At 41.2% G+C, this 23,449-nt stretch overlaps 1 protein-coding gene across 1 annotated transcript in view; it reads right to left on the bottom strand.

The window, feature by feature from the left end:
* The window catches only part of LCLAT1 (lysocardiolipin acyltransferase 1), a 1,316,330-nt gene that overhangs the window by 812,341 nt on the left and 480,540 nt on the right, over positions 1-23,449 (bottom strand). Inside the window, exons 4-5 of the mRNA XM_044058897.1 lie at positions 15,430-15,596; positions 2,781-2,979 (exon numbers count right to left, since the gene is read on the bottom strand). Of these exons, the coding sequence (XP_043914832.1) occupies positions 2,781-2,979; positions 15,430-15,594 (364 nt within the window). The 5' untranslated portion in view covers positions 15,595-15,596. The remainder of the gene's footprint in view (positions 1-2,780; positions 2,980-15,429; positions 15,597-23,449) is intronic.

Genomic DNA, 23,449 nt, shown 5'->3' with positions numbered 1-23,449 from the left:
ACCTCCTCTGCCTTAACTCCAAACAACACATCCCGTTGTAAAGGTGTATCCAGTAATTTGGCCTTAACATGATCTGGAAGTGTATGTTCTTTTAACCAAGCATGCCTTCTAATGACAGAGCCTGTAACTGCTACTCTACAGTAGGCCTCTAAAGAATCAAAACCACATTGCAAAGTATGTTTTCCCACTTGTTCAGCTGCATGCAATAAATCCTGCATTTCTTTCAAATTAGGAGGATCTGAATCTGGCAGCATCTTTTGTTTCAACTGAGACATTAAAAATTGCTGATATTTTAGCATGTGAAACTGGCAGTTCAAGACTCTCATGGCTAAGGTTGCAGATGTATAAACTTTCTTGCCCCATCTGTCTAATGCTCTGGAATCTCTGTCAGAGGGGACAGGGTTTTTAGCTGATGAGGCCTTAATCCCTTTGGGTCCCTGAGAAATAGTGTCAGGGTCAGCAACAGGGCTTTTGTAGAGAAATTTGTGAGAGTCAGGGACTCTGTAATATCTATCTGGCTTAACTGGGGCTGGTGGTAAGGAATAAGGGTTTAAGCTGGATTCAGTGAATACATCATCCACAATGTCTAACACTGGCGGAATAGCAAGGGGTCTGTGTTGAGGCAATAAGAGGAAGTCTCTGAACATTTTCTTGGATTCTGAGTAATCCTGGCCTTCCCAGTGGAAATGCTCCCTCATGGTATGTAAAGTCTCCCCAAAGGAGTAATCCTCAGGCGGATAGGCTGATGGAATGGATTCCTCAGCATCAGAATCCTCATAAGGGGGTAAGGAATACCCTAGGTCTGAGGATGAGTCAGAGGAAATGGACACCTCGTCCGAAGATTCTTAGTCTGCTTCTTGTCTGGGCCTTTTATCTGGAGGGGGCTGGGACCCTCTGATCAGGGTGATTAGGTCTTCGGCCATTTTTAGCATTTGTTTCTTAGGCATGGAAGCCTGCCCTGGAGATTGTTGTGTCTGTTTCTTTGCTTTTAAGGGAGGCTTAGACTTTACAGAGGGTTTAATTGTTAACTGGGTAGGGTCTGAAAACACCTTCTGAAGCTGTGGATAGTTCAGCTACTTCGGTTCCCTCTGTAGGATTAAGCTTGGTAATTTGAATTGCAGGAGCATCCGAAGGCCCAGCCAGCTCCACGTGGGAGTCCGAGGCAGTCTGTGGTTCTATTGAAGCGGTCATCAGGGGCTGCGTAGACACCTCGCTGAAAACCGGAGAACCGGCGACCGGCCTAGAAGAGGCCTCGTCGTCTGTTTTGGGCCTCGGATGCCTGTCCTTGTCTTTGCGCTTTTTATGAATTGCGGTCATCGGAAGTTCCGACGGCATAGTGTAATTATATTTTCTGCCAAAATAATGTCGGGCAAAGTCAAACCGACGTTTAATAGTGCGCTTATTAAACCTAGCACAAAACCGACAACCAGTGACGCCGTGGTCTGGGCCTAGGCGTGGGATACAGTAGGAGTGGAAATCCTTATGAGGTATTTGCTTCCCACAAGAAATACAATTATTAACTTTCACTGACATCGGTATGAGGCAAGAAAAAGTTTCCCCAGCGGGGTACTTAGCTTTTTTGAAGACTTTGGTTCTGGATTCGGTATGAAAATCTCAGGAGTCGGCCGACCAGCACTTGCGAACTGCTTCTGCTTCAGGCACCGCATGGCAAGAAAGACTGAAGAAAATGGCGTCAGCTGCATCTTATATCCCCCTGCCATACTGACGTCAGAGAAGAAGTGACAGCAACCGACGCCGGACCAAGACTTTGGAACTCAGGCCGACTGGGGAACCGCCTGATGGCAGGATAACCCAAGTGTTATGACTGCAGCAGTGAAACACGATGAACATCTGCTAAACAAGTGAAATAAAAATGTTATATTTTCGCTGATTCTTTGGTAGTTATTCAGTGGAGTGGAAGCTGGGTTATTGGTTTTATGTCTGGGACCACTGGTTCACTGCAATTTGGTAACTATAGGTACTATAAATGAAATAAGACTGTTTTGTAGAATACTATTAATATTAAAAGTGGAAGGAAGTTATGGAAAGCAAACAAAAGCAAATCAACAAGTGAAAAGTCGCCTGTGTTATAAATTCTGAAATATGATAAGACATCTGATTTTATACTGTATTTACTTTTAAAATGCCCAGCTCTTCATAATTCATAAGTGTAAAGGGACTTTCACCTTCTACCTGAATTAAAATCCCAAACAAGAAGGTAAGACCACATATTAACACAAAGTCCAAAGAGGAACAAGAAAACAGTGCAGCATTCCCCATACCACAATATGGTGTCAGTATCAAAATATGGATCAATCTGCCTGGTACGGAAATGAAGTCAACATTCCCTTGATCTTCTGGTCACTACATTAGAGCACTGTCAGATAATGTGCAATTAAACAACTATTTCAGGTCTAAAAAGCAACTTCATAAAAAAAAGGCCAAGTTGAGCAGATCTCAAAGGACAAAAATAAAATCTCAGTTAAAGAAAAATGGCTCGTATCCAACTGTACTTAGAACATTCCCACCTTTCCTGAATGCTGCACACATTGTTAGCCAGCCCCCAAAATCTGTTTCTGCATTCCAAACTGAAGCTTTTGATATAGATTGATTATGGAACACTGGTAAGGCCTACAAAGCCAGTTATTAGTGATTTATCGTGTTTGCTGCTGTCAATGGTTACCACAGATCAACAGTGAGACTATGCGACACTTTTACAGCATTTTGCAATTGTACATGTGACAACAGCAACAACAACATGTGAAATGAAAATAACCTACCAAATCCTGGAATTGATTTGAGGGACTTTTTGAGGCAAATCTTCTCCAGCCTTAGGTAGCTGTACCGTAGCAAGCAGTTCCACAAGAACATCCAATCTAATCGTGTCCTGTGGTTCATAATGATCACACTACGCTCTCCTGGGATAAAACCATCTCCAGTGATCACCACTCTTGCACCAAATACCATTTCCAGCATCGCCTGAAGAAAAGAACAAATAAAAGAGTTTTATCAAGTAGCTCTGAAAACTCAAACACTTTTGTGTTCTGTTCTTTGTCACAATATTAAATTTGGTTAAATGTCAAATGCTCTCTATTCTTCTTCATCTTCTTTTGGCTGCTCCCGTCAGGGGTCGCCACAGCAGATCAACTGTTTCCATTTCTTCCTGTCCTCTACATCTTGCTCTGTCATACCAACCACCTGCATGTCCTCTCTCACCACATCCATAAACCTTATCTTAGGCCTTCCTCTTGTCCTATTACCTGGCAGCTTCATCCTTAGCATGTTTTTCCCAATATACTCTGCACCCCTCCTCAGCACATGTCCAAACCAACGTAATCTTGCCCCTCTCGTTTTGTCTCCAAACCTTCCAACCTTTGTGTTGTCAAAATACAGCTCAATTCACTTAACAGCACTTTCTAAGGAAGCTATAGTGATTTAACTATTATAACAAATGAGCATCTAAAATACATAACTTTCACTGGGCAAAGTATTCCACATGGATAAACACAGATTGTCTCTTTATAACAATTAATATGGCCTTAAAATGTATCACAAAACAAACATATCATTCCTGTAGACCTATAAATTATATGTATCATAATCTCCTTTTTCAGACAGTACTGGCCATCTGTCAGCAAACACAATCATACTTTTACTGCAAGAACACCTTTAAATAAAGCTTACTAAGAAATGGAACCATACAGTCGTACCTAAACATAAAAAATATAGTATTTATACATTTATAATCTTCAGCCTCCAACACAGGCAATCTTCTTGGCTGAAAACAAGTTTATTTAATTTTATACCAATAACAAAAAAAAAGCAGAATCACAGGATTAGCCCACAAACAACCAGCAAGAAATCCTGCGTGTACAACACAGCTGGAAACCCAGAGTTCCAATGGTGAAAAAATGTTGCTATTAATCACAAGGAAAACAACACAAAACACAAATGTGTTGCCAAAAGGTTTCTTCAGTTAAGTGCTTTCATTCTTCTCCATTCAGGACTTCATTAGAACTAACAAAAATCAACTATCACAAACATTACAAAAAGCTAAAACTGCTACCATTGGTTGGTCAGTTAATACAAAATCATTCATTAATTAACTGAATTAAACACACTACTACAAGAAATTAACTTTCCATAAATATTTAGAAGTAATTGTAAGAATGCTATATAAAAACAATCAAACTCTGTAAAAAATACACACCTCAAAAAATACAACTGAATTGTTTTGGCAGACTAAAATAGAATATTATGATTTGTTTTGGCAGTTATCCTTGTGGATGGAGTTATCCTCCAACTACTCAAAACTAATCAGACAAATTCCTGTAGGTTCTGTGTTAAAAATGAGGTCAGCTAGGCTTTAAATAATTATATATATTTGGATTATGAACTGCACTGGCATTTTTATGTTTTGTATAGGTTTTTGTATATGTTTTAACATACCACGGATATATACATTTTACTAAAAAGTGTATTTTTGGATGCTTTACCTTGCTCACCTTAGTTTAAGTGATATCCCTAAACCTGACCCTTCCTCCACACCTAATCCTACACCTTATCAAAAACCTTCTTGTAGCACTGCTAGTACACAAAACATACAGACAGACAGACACACACATACACATCCATCCGCTTACCTAACTCTGACCCTAAACCTAAAATACGTACACACAGACACACATACATCTATGCTGAATTGCACCACTAACCCACAACCACTCTCACTCCCTCCAACTCTGCTCACCCGTCTCGACAAAAAACATACCATTGACATTTAAATCCTTTGGCTATCCATATTTTTGACATTACACAACACCCCCTCCCCCGTGCTCAATAACAAAATGCAGAGGAACTGCACACACACATATATATATATATATATATATATAAACACACACACACATACACACACAGATAACACATATGTAATTCCATTATGCCATCACATGCACATGGGGGAGCAAAAGAAATATAAGTAGAAAAGGTAAACTCAGTATTATAAACAGACCAGGGTGATAAAAATGGTCAGAGACACAAGGAAAAAAGCGAATAAATACCAGACAAAGTATATGTTTTAGTATGCTCAGTGAGAGCCATGATTAAAATGGAAACCAAGAAAATTCTAGATTAGAATGGTGGAAATGCCACCATCTCAGAAATGTCATAAAATAGTGATAAATGTAGCAGCAAAGAACACTGGAGGAAAAGAGGTGAAGGAACAGAGAAAACTCCCATTTAAGAGGGAAGGAAGGATGCCAGAAAGGGATGGCAGCTAAGGTATACATAAGGATATGATGGCAGAGAAATAATTCAAGAGGATGGAAAAACTGAGATACAGTTGAGAAAAATGTGAGACACCAATATGTGAAAAAGAGTAATGGGAAGGAATAAGAGACTTGTTAAAGATAATATGAGGAATTATGAGAGCCTGTGATCAGATCATTACAGTTGCACATACAAGGTACATCAATTTTGTCAAAAAGGAAATACTGCCAGCCTAGCTATCTGGAATTTTGTAAATAATTACATGTCATTTATGAATATTAATATGCTTTATACAGAAATGTAACAAAAGGAGATACTGCCAGCCCAGCTATCTGGAATTTTGTAGATGATTATATGTCAGTTGTAAAAGTTAACATGATTCATATGCTTGTGTTACAAATGTATTAGAACTGCATGTTATGTGTATATCAAACTGCTGGTACAGAAGTGTGTGTGAAAAGGGTTTGTACAGTACTGAGCTTAAAGATGTATCCACAGTGTGCCCTACTGGAAAATAACAGAATTGTATATAAACTATTGTAACTGTGTAAACGTATACATTTTAACAGTGGAAACTAAAGCATAGAGGATTAACTTGCAAAACTTCAGAAGAATGGTTGAGGTTAAGTTACTTTATAGCTGGGCCCTAAACAAAATATGTTATCTCTCAGTTTCTGTGCAGTAACAGACACAATGTTTAGAACTAGAAGTTTTTGTATTATCTTTGCATGTGGAGGAATGTAAATTATTTTACAACTTCCACCATCTGCCAAAGATCTGAGGGCTATGTATGTTTCACAGGGAGATGCCAAATGCTGGCAGTTTCTAGCAATAGGGGGTTTCAACTGGGATAGTCAGATGACAAAAGTGATGTCATCCTACAAGTATCCCAACAACAATATTTGAACTATTAATTTTAAGAACTCTAAGAGAGAGAGAGAGAGAGTGCATTTTGTATTTGACCTTCAGCATCAGCTGGGAAAAAACACTCACCACATCTATCTTGCCTGGCTCTGTAAGTAAGTTAACTAGGGCACAGTAATTTCTTTTAGATTCAGTAAGGAATATAATAAATATTAGATTAGATGCTTTCTGTATTTATTTGAGACTGCCTTGCAATAATGTTTTAAATATTTCCTGTGATTTTGAACTCTGAATTTACTGGGATGAGTTGAGTATTTTCTTGTTCTTTTATCACTTATTATTAAATATATTTAAACCTATCTTTCTGGCTATTTGTGAGACATATTCAAGCTCTTAGAGTACTTGCTCATCTATTTAGTGACACCGTGCAGACCACTCCTAACAGCCTTGCTACTGGTCAAACTACCATTTGGACTAATAGTAACATTACACAGTAGGACTGGCCATCCTTTGCCAAGGACCTTAAAGTAGCTGATAAGTAGGGGCTGGTGGCACTGAAAACTACCTTATAATCTGGGCAGAAGGAGGCATAGATAGTAAACCTGTGCCAGCCTTTCCCAGGTGTGTGTGTGTGTGTGTGTGTGTGTGTGTGTGTGTGTGTGCTTGCGTGTAAATCAAACCTCAAAGTGTATGTGTGTGTGTGTCAGCTACCTGGGCAGGAACACAAAGCAATGGTTGGACAGAGAGGGTGCTGGAGGTCTTGGTTTGGCCACTCAGCTGAGATCTCAACCCTATAACTGTTCCAGTAGGGAGTCTTATTGGGGATGTTGAGAAAGAGGGAGAAACCAATCTCAGACTGACTGTGGTCTCTGTGTGCTCTTAAGGGAAATTGCATTTTACTGTGTGTGTACTTGTCATCCTCCCAGTGTACAACGAAACAACTGTATAACCTGCAGGTAAAGATCCAATTCCTTGTGCAGAGTAAATAAACGATGCAGCTCGAACAGGACAGAAACACCTTTAATATATAACACAAATCCACAGTTTTACTTCCACAGGTTAAGCGCTTTCATCTGCTTTATGTACAGACTTCCTCAGAACCAAGATATTCCATCACCATCTCTCATTATAAATCCAATTTGGCGCCAAAATTTAAAAAGTTTCCTAATACTGCCTTAAAGAGACATTCATCAATTCCTCTCATGCACAAGCTAATACATGACTTATATATATACTATTTATCTAATACATTTGATTCAGTGACTAATACAACCTATAAATCATTAGTTAACCATTAATTAATCTTGTACTATATAAAAATATAAAAATATATAAAATATATAAAATAAAAATAAAACTAGTATATGATATATCCACATGTTAAATATATTATTTGAATGTGCTCTAAAAATCCACATACAAATGTATGCAATGTTTGTAACACTAGACAAGTGGTATATCTTGCAAAATGTGTTGTATGCTCAGCATTCTACATAGGTAAGACTGAGCGGAATTTAAAAAAAAAAAAAAAAGGAATATATGAACATTATTACAAGATTCAGACTAAAGATACAAAGAATGCTTTGTCCAAGCATATTATTAGTAAAGGGAATCAACATTACTTTAAATTTACTATTTTAGAACATGTTGATAGCAGTGTTCGTGGGGGTAATTGGAAAGTATATTTAGCCATGATGGAAAGCAAGTGGCAGATATTCACAGATGCAACTAGTCTTCCAAGCATTAATGAAAGCATTAGCATCAAACCATTCCTTATTCTTGACTAATTTAGTTGTGGTTTTAGTACATAGCATTGTTGTGTGTATAAATACTTTTTACCTTTACTATATAGTTGTGGTTTTAGTACATAGCATTGTTGTGTGTATAAATACTTTTTACCTTTACTATATATCTCATATATATTTTATTAAGATGTTTACAGAAGTGTATATATCAATTATTTAATTAATTATTTTTGTATACTCTAGCTAATATACCATTGAATTTTTAGAACATGTTTTTTAAAAACATTGCATACATTTGTATGTGGATTTTTTAGAGAACATTCAAATAATATATTTAAAATGTGGATATATCATATACTAGTTTTATTTTTATTTTTATTTTATATATTTTTATATTTTTATATAGTACAAGATTAATTAATGGTTAACTAATGATTTATAGGTTATATTAGTCACTGAATCAAATGTATTAGATAAATAGTATATATATATAAGTCATGTATTAGCTTGTGCACGAGAGGAATTGATGAATGTCTCTTTAAGGCAGTATTAGGATACTTTTTAAATTTTGGCGCCAAATTGGATTTATAATGAGAGCTGGTGATGGAATATCTTGGTTCTGAGGAAGTCTGTACATAAAACAGATGAAAGCGCTTAACCTGTGGAAGTAAAACTGTGGATTTGTGTTATATATTAAAGGTGTTTCTGTCCTGTTCGAGCTGCATCGTTTATTTACTCTGCACAAGGAATTGGATCCTCCCAGTGTGTACGTCCCCCACTGTTGCCAGTGATGAGGACTGAGGCTCCCTGATTACCAGGCCAGTGCTGAGGAGTCACAACTTTAATAAAACCATAGGAGATGTGGACATCAGGAAATGAGGATGCTGGAATTCTACACATGGAGAAAATCAGACAGATATGGGATAAGAAAAAGTATGCAGACAATATAAAAATAACTATAGCAAGAGTGTGCTTAGAAAGTGTAAATTCTTTCTGCTTGAAGGAAGGTGATTAAGAGGAAAGGGTGGGGGGTAGCAACTAATGCCAGGAGAGTGATTTAAAAGTACAGTCGTCAAGGCACAGGATAAGTGTGCGCAGCATGCAGAACTTATCCAGGAGAATAGTAAGCTGTGAAGTAAGACTAGAGATGAGTTAAAAAATAGAGAAAGAGAGATCCTGAAGATTATAGACAGCTGTTCCATATTATGGAAGGGAATGGTATAAGGATTAAACTAAGACTATATACCAGAGTTTAAATGCTTAGCTAATTGGGCAGTGTACACAGTAGCATACTGCAAGATATTTGGTAGGATTGGTGGTACACCCAGTATGGGAATTTGGTGGCATGAATACTGCTATAATAAGCTCAATAAAAGTTATTTTTTTTAACTTTCAAACACTGCTATAGGATAACTATATTACTACATTATTACATATGACTATTATCATAGTTACACAAAACAGCATGCAAAGTACAGTTGTGTACACTTACCATAAACGTAGATGTCCGAGTGTATTCACTGTTGCAGTCATTACATTTGGGTAATCTGTTGGCAGGTTTGCCGTCAGTCGGCCTGAATAATAAAGTCTTGGGTCCTGCGTCGGTTGCTGTCTCCACTTCTATGATGTCAGTGGTATAAAACATGCAGCCAACGCCATTTTATTCAGTTTTTCTTGCCCCAGATGTCAGGTGCCCCCCAAATGGGGAGCAAAAAAAAAAATATATATATATATATATATATATATATATATATATATATATAACAGCAATGTATAAAAATGCACTTTTAGCAACATAAACTTTACCTTCATCTAAAAGCAAATACACCACAAAGGCTTTAGAGTATAGTGAAGGAAAGAGAAGTTATAGAAAAGGGGGATGGCGGGTGGGTAACCAGGACTGCAACAGTGAATACACTCGAACATCTACATTTATGGTAAGTGTAAACAACTGTACTATGTTCTTCGTGTTTCACTGTTGCAGTCATTACATTTGGGTAGAATCCCAAAGCTATGGATGGGAGGATGGAACTAAATAGTATTAGGAGCAGCTATAAGGCCCTGCAGAACTGCAGTGGCAAAGCCTGCCCTGGATTTAGAGAAGAGAGGCAAATGATAATGCTTTGTGAAGGTATGAACAGAGCTCCAAGTAGCAGCCTCTAGAATGTCTTTGGTTGGAACTCCTCTGAGAAAGGCTGCTAAGTAGAGGCAGCTCTGGCGGAATGTGACCTGATTCCCTTGGGTACAGGTTTACCATGATGCAAGTAGCAGAAACGAATGCAGTGGCTTATCCACTTAGAAATAGTCTGCTTTGATATAGCCTTCCCCTCTGATCCTGAAGCAAATGCCACCAGTAGTTGCTCAGACTTTCTTAGAGATTTGGTCCTGTTTAAGTAGAATCTTAGTTGTCTGTGTACGTCCAGTGAATGCAGAATCCGCTCCCCCTTGTTCTGCGGATTTGGGTAAAAAGTTGGCAGGTGAATAGTTTGGTTAAGAGCCACACTAGATACCACCTTAGGCATAAAGGAAGGATTGGTCCTAAGGGACACCCTGTCTGGGTAAAATGTAATAAAAGGCTCCACAGCCATGAGAGCTTGTAGTTCTGAAACCCTTCTTGCTGAAGTGATTGCCAAAAGGAAAGCTGTTTTCCAAGATAAAAACTTTATATCCGCAGTAGCTGCTGGTTCAAAAAGAGGCAGGGTGAGTTTTTCCAGCACAAAATTGAGGTCCCATGCAGGAGTTGGTAATCTTCTGGGAGGCCTTAAATTTTTGGCCCCTCTAAGATACTGTTTTAGCAGAGGATGAGAAAAGATGGGAGGCTCCGTGTTGTAATGAGCTGAGATGGCAGAGGCATGGATTTTTATTGAAGAGAAGGATAGGCCCTTGTCAAGCATCTCAGTCAAGCATTGTAAAATCTGAGGGATATTTGGTTTTGCTATGTCCGTTCCTTGTGCTTGATTCCAAGCACAGAATCTTTTCCATTTATCAGCATAAGATTTTCTAGTACTAGGCCTTCTGGCTTCCAAAATGACATCCATTTCGGATTTACTGAGAGGTGTTGTTTGAATAATTACATGATCAGCCATGCTGCAAGGTTCAGAGTTTGGAGCTGAGTGTACAGAATTTGATTGTTCTGCTGAGACAGTAGATGAGGTATTTGAGGCAAGTTCCAAGGAGGGAGTTAAGTCATATTCCTTAGAATTGGGTACCAGTGCTGGCGAGGCCAGTCCAGAGCAATTAGGATCATTTTTGGTTTTTCCTGTCTGACCTTTAGTAAGACCTTGGAGAGAACAGGCAGAGGGGGAAAGGTGTAGACTGATAGGTTTTTCCATATGAAGGATAGGGCATCCACGTTCCATGCTTGTCTGTGATAAGTCCTTGCGCGGAATTTGTCCAGTTGATAATTTTGGGGGGAGGCAAATAGATCTATGTCTGGGCTCCCCCATTTCTGTGTTACCATGCTGAAGACTTGTGGATCCAGTTTCCACTCGTGCGGGTCCATAAGATTTCTGCTTAGGTCGTCTGCCAGAGTATTTTGTTTTCCTGGCAGGAATTGAGCTTGAAGATGTATTTGGTAAGTCAAGGCTGTGTTCCACAATGCCATGGCTGGTCTGCAAAGGGGATAGGAATGTGTACCCCCCTGCTTGTTTATATACCACATAACCGTGGTGTTGTCCATCTTTATCAGTAGTTGTCCTGGATGAAGTAAGTCCGTGAAGGCAGTCAGGGCATTCTGAACAGCTAGCATCTCTTTCTGGTTGATATGCAGATGCATTTTTTTGGGCTCCATATGCCCTGAATGCATCTCTCCGCCAGGTGGGCCCCCCAAGGATAGTCTGATGCATCTGTAGTTAGGGTTTGGGTGGCAGGGGGTAGAGTGAATTACAGTCCCTTGTTTTGGTGGCATGTCTCTGCCCACCAAAGAAACTCCTGTTGTAGTCAGGGAATGAGAGGAATCATTGTTTCCAGACTGTGACAATGTTGACTCCATAAACTTTTTAGGTACCACTGAAGTTTCCTCATATGCAGTCTTGCACATGGAATAAGTAGAATGCAGGATGCCATGAACCCCAAAGCCTGCAGAATTTGTCTTGCAGATAACTGGGTTTTTGTTGCCATCTGTTTGAAGTATATAGTCAGTTGCCTTTGTTTGTCTGGCGTAAGGTAAGCCATCTGGGCAGTTGTATTCAAGCTTACACCCAGGAATGTAATTTTTGGAGTGGGTACCAGTTGTAATTTCTTTTCGTTTATTGTGTACCCTAGGCATGTTAGAAGCCTTTTTACAAACGCCAGATGTTGAAGAAGAATGTCCTTGTTTTCTGCTTGAATGAGACAGTCATCCAAGTAAGGATAAATTTGTATGCTTCTTTGTCTGCAAAATGCAATTACTGGTGCCAGACACTTTGTAAAGACCCTGGGCGTAGTAGATAAGTCAAAGGGCAGTGCAGAGAATTGGTAATGCATAAAACCTGCCTTGAAGCGGAGGTGACGTCTGCATGATTCCCTTATTGGGATATGCAGGTATGCCTCTTAAGTCTAGAGTCACTAACCAAGCGTTCTTGCCCAGCATAGGCAGTAGCTGTTGAAAAGTTAGCATTTTGAATTTTGGAATGTCCAGGAACGTGTTCAAAATCGATAAGCCCAGTATTGGACGCCAGGCATTGTCTTTTCTGGGTACCAGGAACAGCCTTGAATAAAAACCTTGTCCTTTTTCCAGTTCTGGTACTGGTTGAATAGCTCCCATATCCATGAGGGACGTAACTTGTTTCTGAGCCTCTGCCCGTTGATTTTGTGGCAGATCTGGCCAACCATTTGGAATTGGCAAAGTATGGAAATAAAATCTGTATACCTGGGATACTATGTTTAATACCCACTTGTCCTGGGTAATTAACTGCCAATTTTGAGCATGAAGTGCTAATCCCCCCCCCCCCCCAAGGTGGCTGCCAATAGATAAGTGCTTGGTGATGGTAGAGGGAAGTCATTGAGACTGCTTACTGTAGGGTTGTGCTTTGTTTCCTCCAGATTTGGAGGTGGAGGCAGCCCATTGCTTTGACCAGTAAGAACCCTGTGATTGGTATCTAGAGCCTTTTGACCGCCTGAATTTGCCTTGAGAGGTTCTGTTGGACACAGGAAAGGACCGATTTTTAGTAGGCCAGTGCCTACTGAATCTGGGAGGCTGCACTTGTAAGAAATCTTTTACAGTTTGCATAGATTTAGCTTTGTCTTTCATTTTCTTTAAAACCTCTTCTGCCTTATTACCAAACAGAGTATCATGCTGTAAAGGGGCATCCAACAATTTAGCTTTAACATGATCAGGCAGATTTTGCTCCTTGAGCCAGGCATGCCTTCTAATCACAGATCCAGTAACTGCGGCCCTGCAAGAGGCCTCCAAGGAATCAAAACCACATTGCAAAGTATGCTTTCCAACCTGTTCTGCTGCATGCAATAATTCCTGTAATTCTTTATTTTCCACACAATCAGAAATCAATATCATTTTCTATTTCAATAGGCCCATAACATGATGTTGATATTTAAGCATATGAAACTGGCAGTTTAAGGCCCTAATTGCCAAGGTTGCAGACGTATAAACCTTCTTTTACCATCTATCCAGCGCCCTGGAATCTCTATCAGAGGGGGTAGGATTTTTGGCTGTAGAGGCTTTTACACCTTTGGGACCTTGTGAGATAGTTTCAGGATCAGCAGCAGGATTTTTGAATAGAAATTTGTGGGAGTCAGGAACCCTGTAATATCTGTCTGGCTTACTAGGATCCGGAGGTAGGGATTCAGGAGCCATGCTTGATTCCGAAAACACATCATCAACAATATCTAATACAGGAGGTATAGCCAAAGGCCTATGCTGAGGAAGAGGGAAATCCCTAAGCCTCTTTTTTGATTCAGAGAAATCCTGACTCTTCCCAATGAAAATGTTCCCTTAAAGTATGCAAGGTTTCTCCAAAAGAATAATCCTCTGGAGGAGATGCAGATGGGATGGATTCTTCTGCATCTGAATCCTCATAGGGTGGTATAGAAAATTCCTGATCAGAAGAGGAATCAGAATAAATAGAAACCTGATCTGAAGATTCATAATCAGTGTCTTGCCTAGGCCTCTTAGCAGGGGGGGTGGAGGTTGGGAACCCCTGATCAAGGTAATTAAGTCCTCAGCCATTTTGATCATCTGTTTTTTAGGTATAGAGGCTTGAGCACGTGCCTCATGCGTCGGTTTTTTAGACTTAGAAGTTGTTTTTGATTTTGTCTTTGAAGCTGGCGTCTGTTTTATATAAAAATGTTGAGGCCTGAAAACACCCTCAGAAGCCGGTGCCTGCTCAGCGGCTCCGGACCCATCCAAGGGAGAGACATCTGCGGGTTCACTACTCTGAGAATCTCGCAGCATACCAGACTCCGCATGGGTCTCGGTAGAGGCCTGCGACTCAAAAGTAGCGAGTATCAGGGGCTGTGAAAGCGCCTCACTGAGTACTGGCAAACCGGCGACTGGCTTAGGAGAAGCTCCGTCGTTGGTTTTGGACCTCGACGGTCTGTCTCTGTCTTTTTCTTTGCGTTTTTTGTAAACTCCGGTAGTCGGATTGCTATCCGACAACATTTCAGGGTAATTAAATCTGGATCCAAAATATTTTGAAGCAAAAATATACCGACGCTTAATAGTGCGTTGGTTAAATCTAGCACAAAACTGACAGCAAGGCACGTTATGATCTGGGCCTGGGCAAGGAGTACAGTACAAATTAAAATCCTTATGAGGTATTTGCTTCCCACAAGTAATGCAATTATTAACTTTTATTGACATCGGTAAGAAGCAAGAAAAAGTTTCCCCCAACGGGGTACATATCTTTAATTGAAGACTTCTGTTTTGAAACTCGAATGTGAATATTTCAGGAGTCGGCCGACCGGCACTTGCGAACTGCTTCTGCTTCGGGCACAGGGCGGCAAGAAAGACAGAATAAAAAAGGCTTTGGCTGCATGTTTTATACCCCTGACGACCTGACATCATGGAAGAGGAGACAGCAACCGATGCAGGACCCAAGACTTTGTTATTCAGGCCGACTGAGTGCAACCTGTCAGCAGATTACCCAAATGTAATGACTGCAACACTGAAACACGAAGAACATCTGGGCTTGCTGCCTTTTTTACATCATCTTAATAATCTTCCAAAAGTGTATTTAAGTACCAATGCCAAATGTTTGTTTATATGAAAAGCATTTGGGGATATTTCCTATAAATGTCTGTGCAAAACTCTGTAGCTGACACTAATTTCAGCACACTGCAGTTTACAACGGTGCAATGACATAGCTCTGGCTTTATTATCGGAGATGTCTGTTATAAGTACCCATACAGGAACCCAAGAAATTGGAAAGCACCAAAGTTGTATCTTGAAATAAACACGGCAAAATGACAGTTAAGATAACGCCTAGCTAATAAATCAGAAAAAAATTAAGTTATCTGCAGGTTGTGGCGGCAGCCTCAAAATACATACAAATACATAAACAAAGTAAATTAGTCAAACTTTAATGCAACAAAAAGTCACTTTCCATCTTACCACAGGAAGTGTGAGCCATGTAGCTACAACGCGATCAGTAATCCAGCGATACCAAGCTGGGGATACAAACATCAATGGCAGGAAGGGACCCAACATAAAGATACTTCCAAAGAAACTCCCCAAAAAGAGCAGGATTGAAAAGTATACTCCTTTCAGTGATACCATGGCTGCAAAAAAAAAATAAAAAATCATTATTAAGGGCACACTTTTCTTTTCAAATGCACACAATGTCCGACTTCACTGCAGCATGTAAAAGAAAAATAAGTGCAAATTATTACATTTTTAGTTATTAGTGTTCTTACAGTAGCATGTATATTTTAATGTAATTAAACAGCACATTTCATTTTTATTTGCTGGGTGGAAGCTGTCCACTGCTGTACCTCCAGTGGTCATGACCTCTATTCTTCTATCACTCAATGGTTTATTTTGGGAATTGTTTGTGTAGGCCCAGCCTACAATCCTACTCTGGTACTAGGGCATACTACATATGGCCACCTATTACAAGTCATCTATCAGATAGGTTTAAGAAGTGACCTTCTGCCCTTGGCCTCTCCTGTTTCTGTTGAGGCTTAGCTGTGGGTAAATGAAAGCCTGAACTTCCTATATCCTACTTCTCACAGAAGGTCTACAAAAAGCGGGATTACCGTTAGTGATACAACCATAAGTTCACTGCAGTGTGTACCTACCACAAGCAAACACTGCACAGTGAAAATAATGAATCATGTTATTTGGAGATAACCATTTCCACTTCTTATTGATATTTCTATTTGACATGTCATACAGGTTACACCTCCTAGCACACGTTCAGACAACGAATGGAAGGTGTGAAAACTAAAGGAGGCGGTGTATCGATATTCATTAAAGATAAATGCACCTCCAGATTGGTTACACAGTATGATTCCCTGAAGACACTTCAGGTGCAACTAACTGTTAACAGACACCTACTCAAGTCATTGCCAGCTACAGGACCCCCTCCATGAATCAGGGCGCCCAGTCTGCCTACTTGGATCTAGTGGAATCCATCAAGATACATCGGAACAACATGGTTCTGGGTGATTTTAGTTACCCACCCATTGACTGGGTAAATTACTCATGCTCAAACTCACTTGCCCAAAGGTTCACCCTGGAACAGCTGGTGGACACCCCAACTAGGGGTGCCAGCATCATGGATCTAGTGCTTACCTATATGGGGGACCTCTGTAGCATTCCCACTGTGAGATCTTCCTTTGTCAGATCTGACCACAAATCAGTCGAATTCGAAGTAACTATCACACCTGATTCCCCCAGCAGCAACTAAACTATAAAATTTCTCCAAAGCAGATTATATCCTTCTAAGGGATGGTAGAAATAGCTTCACTGCACCTTCCCCCTAAGGTGGAACTGGTAACTACGCCAAGTCCTAGACCAATGCTTTTTACAAACATCTGTATAACTGCACTGACATGGCCGTACCTGATAAGACCAAAACAAGCTCTTCAAGGAAGAGCAAACCTGCCTAGTTGACAACTGCTATTAACAGGCTTTACAATAAAAGGAACAAATTGTTGTCCAAAAGTAAGAAGGAGCATGCCCTAAACTGGAAACACTCCCTCCTCAGCTTAAACATGCAAATAAGACTTCTTGTTAAGTCCTCCAAAGCAAACTACAAATCCAAATTAGCATCCTTAACTAAGGACAACCATAAGGCATTCTTTAGTTACAACAGTAGCCTAAAAAGTAAGACCTAGACTTGTGCCAAACTGTTGTTAATGATGTCACTTACACTGAGCTTGGGGACATTGTAAACCTGTTAGCCAGCAGGTTCTGTGAAAACTGCACTCCCCTGTCTCCACAACACATAACCCATGACATTTCTTCCACCTGTCCCCCACCTTGTATCTTTAGAGAGTAGGTCAAATATTCCCTCCCCAAAGCCAAAAATGCAACATCTATGGGACCTAATAACATCCCAAGCTGCGTCCTACATGGGCTCCAACAACAACTAGCAACACCAGTGGGTACTCTTCAATCATAGTGTAAGCACTGGCTTCATCCCAGATGAATGGAAAAAAGCCACCGTTATCCCCTTGCACAAAGGTGATGCTTCAACTGACCATGGGAACTACAGACCTATTAGCCTGACTAGCCTTATCTGCACGACCATGGAGCAAATCATCATAGACCTTATCAACAAAGATGCAAGTAATCTCCAAACACTTGACCCTACTCAGTTTGGATTTGTCAAAGGGAGATCATGCCTGTTAAACTTGGTGGACTTCTTCGAGACAGTCACCAGAGTCCTGGATGAAGGGAAAACTGCATACAGCCTACCTGGACTTGGCCAAGGCTTTTGACACTATTCCCCACTCAGGCATTATTGACAAACTCACCCAGCTAGGTATCAACCCTTATACTGTTAGTTGGGATGCTAACTGACAGAACCCATACAGTCAAAATAGGGGAATCCACCTCCAACAGCAGACCCATAACCAGTAGTGCCTTACAGGGATCAGTTCTGGGACCTCTACTGCAATCTATTTCTCCGAAGTACAAGCAAGACCTAAAGGTCTGTGGCTGACAAAGTTTGCTGATGATGTAAATTGGGAGCGGTCATAGAATCTCCAAATGATGTCAACATCCTACAAGAGGGTCTTACGCAAATAAATGAATGGTGCCAAAGTCACGGACTTAAACAATGCAAAAAAAGTGTCATCATCCCCTTCAGTAAGAGCGATGTCCTGGCTAACTACCACATCAATAGAAACACACTAAGCACACACTCAGTGGTGAAAGTCCTGGGCACACAGGTTGACAGCAACTTCACCTTTGATGACCATGTCTCCACAGTGGTGAGAAGGGCATTCTATATTACTCATCTCATAAGGGCATTGCTTTCAGAAAAAAAGAAGGTACTACTTTCCCTGTACTCTTCCCATATCAGGTAAATAATGGAGTACAACGCCCCTTTTGGTATGTATGTTTCCAAGTACCTGCAGCAATTGGAGAGACCACAAAGATTCCTCACAAAGAGAATTCAAGGTCTTCTGCATTCATCCTATATGGATCATACAAACTACTCAGAGGTGATCTCTGCCTTGCGTATAAGGCAATCTCTGACTCTGCATTATTGGAAATACTTAATCAGGTATGCGACATCAATAGAACCTGACGGAGGGACAGATTTGTCTCCCAGAGGTTATCATACCCATGGAAAAGATTCACAATTCATGTAAAGCAGAGCACTTCTTTGGCCCTCTTCAAGCACAATCTGGATGATTGGATGGGTAACCATAAATTCACCCCAGGGGTTCCATCTGTTTCTCTCTTGGACAGGGGCAATAGGTGCTGATCCTGGAAACGAGGGCAGAACTTGGTTAGACTTGTAAGGGTCCTAGGGTCATTAGCCTAGTAACTTCCTGTGATCCTATGACATTCAAGGTTCAGTGTCGAATGTGGTAGATCCACAAACTAAAAGCCTAAGCAGAGACCTTGTAGGTATTTTTACCCAACATGACCAGAGTTATATGCTCTTCCCCCATAGCATTTTTTCATTAATGACTTTAAATTAATTAATATTTTGACAATCTTACTGTGGCTGGCATGCAGCTCCACATCTTAACTATTCTGCAATACAAGCTATGCTTTTTCAAACTGGTGCAGAACAGTCAGTTGTGCAAATGTGTTAGTGTTCATGTTCTCAGGTTTGTGCAACCTAAAAGAATAACCCAAGATTGATGCCAGTAAATCATTCTTAAGTCATTTGTAGATAATAATCACATCTCATATTGGAAGTCTATAGCTTACTGAATTTAATTTAATACCATCAAGTGATCAAAGTAACTTAAATGTCTCTTCTTAAGAGTTGTCTAGTAAAAGGTCTTTGGACCTTTTTCATTGTTTTAGTCAAAGTTACACTACATATACAACACGTGTCACAGTCTTTGACTTAAGGAACCAGTACCCTTTGTTTCTGCTAGTGATAATGCCCAATAGATCTTTCAGAATTGTATAACAATTCTTAATTACAGCAAACGTAACTTCAAACTTCAGTAATTAGGTTCATAGGTTCGTACTAGGCTATCTGCCCTAGGGCATTTATAAGCCTAGCCAGAGTGTATGTGGCTTACACCACCCCTTAGGATGAGAATACTACACCCTTTTAGGGTTTAGTTTACTATGCCTCTGTCTAGTAGTGACAAAGAGATGACCCCCGGGGTAAACCTACGATCTCCCATCCACTCGTCGAGATTTCTCTTGAATAGAGTCAGTGAGGGGCTCTGCCTAACATGGACTGGGATTCTGTTCCAGAGTGTAGGGAGCCTCTGGGTTATGAATCTGTCCCTCCAGCACGTTCTATTTATTTCTGTGTTGAGGTTTAAGTCACTTGTTCTCGTGGCTCTGATGGATTTGGATTTTCTGAGGTGGAGCATGTCCATTAATTCAGGATTGGACATGGCCTTGTACGTCAGGCACAGATCACCTCTGAGTAGGCGGTATGCGACTGAATAGAGCTGGAGTTTTTCAGTCGGGCAGCATATGACATATGTTTAAGACCCTTTATCCTCTTGGTGAGGAACTTTTGGGGTCTTTCCAACTGCTGCAGGTGTCGGGTGAGATACATCCCAAATGGGGCATTGTACTCGATCATTGGCCTGATAAGAGAAGAGTACAGGGGCACAATGACCTCTCTTGATCTAGATGTGAAACCCTTCATGATAAGGTCGGCAATATAGAAGGTCTTCCTAACCACTTTGGCAATGTGAGTGTCAAATGAGAGGTTACTGTCAACCTGGGTCCCTAGGTCCCTGATTACCTCTTCCGTTAATGGATTACCGCCTATGTGGTAATTTGTCGGTACCTTGTTTTTCCCAAAGGGTATGACTATACATTTTTTGGCATTTAGCTTAAGGCCATGGCTCTGGCACCAATTATCTGTTTCTATGAGGCCTCTCTGAAGGATGTTTGTGTCCGCTGGAGTATCAATTATGGCCCAGTTTGCAGTCATCTGCGAACTTTGTCAGCCACAATCCTCCTATGTTTGCCTGTACCTCGGAAAAATAAATGCCGAACAAGAGGGGTCCCAGGACTGAGCCCTGTGGGACACCGCATGTGACTGGCTTAGAGTCTGACATAGCTCCAGCAACTCTGACCCTGTGGGTTCTGTCCTTGAGCCAGTTTGCAACCCATCTGGTGACATATGGGTTTACATTTAAGCTGGTGAGTTTGTCTATGATGCCCGAGTGGGGTATTGTGTCAAAGGCTTTTGCAAGGTCAAGGTAGGCTGTGTGAACTGCCTTACCCTCATCAATGGCCTTAGTGACTGTTTCAAAAAAGTCGACCAAGTTCAGAAGGCAGGATCTGCCCTTGACAAAGCCAAATTGGGTAGGATCCAATGTCTGTAGGTCCCCAATGTCTTTGTATATGAGTTCCATAATGATCCTCTCCATAGCTTTGCAGACCAGGCTCGTCAGGCTTATGGGGCGGTAATTTCCAGGGTCCATAGAAGCACCACCTTTGTGAAGTGGGACCACTGTTGCCGTACGCCACTCTTTGGGTACATATCCTGTGGTAAGGCTAAGATTAAACAGCAGCCTTATGTGTGGGTTTAGTTCCTCTTGGAGTTCATGTAGCACACAGCCCGGGACACCATCCAGTCCCATTGATGCTGTGTTTTTAGCTTTAGAGAGGGCGGCTCTCACCTGGGCATCTGAGATGTTAGGGAGGCTACACTCTGCTGGGATAGTTATTTCTCCTTTTGGGGGGGAGGGGGAGGAGAAATTTGCACTGAACCTGTCAGCCAGAATGTTGGCAATGTCAGTGGGTTCAGTGTATTTTGTATCATTTTGGACTAACTCTGAGCATATCTGGGAGTTTCCACCCAGGTTTCTAACATAGCTAAAGAAGGCCTTGTGATTGTCTTTTGTGTCATTTGCGATTTTTCTCTCAAAGTTGGCCTTGGATGATTTTATGAGTGATCGTACTTTTTTGCTAGTACTGATCAGAGATGCCTTTCCTTTTAGGGATTTTGCTCTGTCATGTAGTAGCTTCCTCCTTCTGTTGTAAAGTTTGTTTATGGCTGGGATCCACCAGACCGGTCGCCTGCCTTTGGGGGAATGGGTCTTGGTTTTATTTGGGATTGCATGATCCATGCATTCTTGAAGGTGCCCATAGAAGGCATTTGCAAGGGATTCAGCAGTGTGGGTTGTGGTTTCCACTGGCCCAGGGGCCTTGAAAGATACCACTTCAGTCTTAAGAAGTGTGAAGTTTGCTTTTGAGAAGTTCTTCACTGTGGTCTTTTGTGCGGGGGGGGGGGGGGGGATGTGGATTTCCAGTGAGATTAATTTATGGTCTGATCTTACCAAAGAGGGATGTACTTCCGGTGTGGAGCATTTTGTCCCCATGTTTGTGATGATCAGGTCTAGTATATTGTCTCCTCTTGTGGGAATGGTGACTAGTTGTTCCATTGCATTTGAGTTTATGAATTCTAAGAACCTTTGGGCTAGAGTGTTGGGGCTTGAGTAATGTTCCCAGTCTATGTTTGGGTAGTTGAAGTCTCCCAAAATGATGGTATTTGGAGAGACATTCATACTCTCCAGTGTCTTCAGGAAGGCTGTGTGGGGTTCCTGAGTTTGAGAGGGTGGTCTGTAGCATGCTACAAACTGTAAGGCAGTTTTGCCTATGGTTCGTTGCACCTGGATAGTCTCCGATGCTTCGTGCGTTGCCACTAACCTGGAGGTGTGGGTATCTTTGATGAAAATGGATACTCCCCCTCCTTTTGTGGTTCTGTCCATGTTTTGGGTCCGGAACGCATGATATGAGGTAAAACCTGATAGTGCTGGGGTGCTCTCAGGAGCCTTGAACCAGTTTTCAGTCACTGCACAGACATCGATGTTCTCCATACTGAGAAGGGCTTTGAGGGCGTGCATCTTGAGGTTTAGACTTCTGGCATTGAGCAGCATTACCCTTAGTTTTTTTCCACTTGTGTTTTCTAGGGAGGTAGGTTTCTCATTTGAGCCTTGCCTAAAAAAGGCACTATGGGGGTGGGAAGAGCCTTGGCCAATATCCGGAAGCCCAGGGATGACAGGTGCAAACCATCCCTTGCGAAGCAGCGTGGCTTGTCAAGCATGTCATCCCAAGCAGACAGACACTGGATCCCCTTAGAATGACTCCAGTAATTAAGCCAATTGTTAAAACTGATCATTTTGTCTTTGTACTGTGGCATCATTCTTGGTGAGGGTAAGATGCTGCTCAGGGTCAGGGTCATACCGGCCTGGGCTACATAATCAGAGAGCTCCTCTATGTTTCTTTTCATGTAGTCCAGGGAGGTACGTCTCAGGTCGTTTACACCTGCATGTACAATGACTGAGTCATATTTGTACTTGCTGTGGAGTGGCCTGAGTGCTTGTGTTATGTGGCGGATTCTAGCTCCCGACAGGCAGCTTACTGTGACCCTCTCCTTGTTCAGTCTGGTGAGCGGGATGTCAGTGTGCCTGACTATGGAGTCACCTATTACAAGTGTGTCTGGCATGTTGTTTGGCCTTAAGGGCTGTGACTGTTTAGCACACTGACTTTGGGAACTATGTGTTGCGTTTGCTATGTCTTGAGGTGGTGGTTGCTTGGGTGTCTGCTTTGGAGGCCTCTGTTGTTTTGGTAGATTTTTAATCAGCGCCTCCGAGTATGTTTTTGTGTGTTTATGTGTTTGGTTTGCAGTTGTGATAGTTCTATGTGAGTCTGGGTTTGTGGTGTGCGTGGTTACCTTCTCCTCCTGACTGGTCTTGCCAGTACTGAATTGAGAGAGCTCAGCCTCCAGTTTGGCTATATAGTTGCATCTCTCGCATATATTTGTATTTGTTGGGAGGAGGAGAGGGTTGTCTGTGTACATGAGGCAATTGTAACATTGCCTCAAGATTCCCAGATTCACCAGCTGAACAGGAGAGGACGCTAGCAACTGACCCTTCGACATGCTAGAAATAGTGAAAAAGATTGCTGTGTAACTGAGTCAGAAAGGACCTATAGGGAAATGGGTACTCAACAGAATTTA

This window comes from Protopterus annectens, chromosome 1.part2 (genome assembly GCF_019279795.1).
Source record: "Protopterus annectens isolate FY-2018-M chromosome 1.part2, PAN1.0, whole genome shotgun sequence".
NCBI classification, from domain to species: domain Eukaryota; kingdom Metazoa; phylum Chordata; order Ceratodontiformes; family Protopteridae; genus Protopterus; species Protopterus annectens.
The sequence above is the reverse complement of the archived record's forward strand: the minus strand, read 5'-3'. Positions and strand labels throughout refer to the sequence as shown.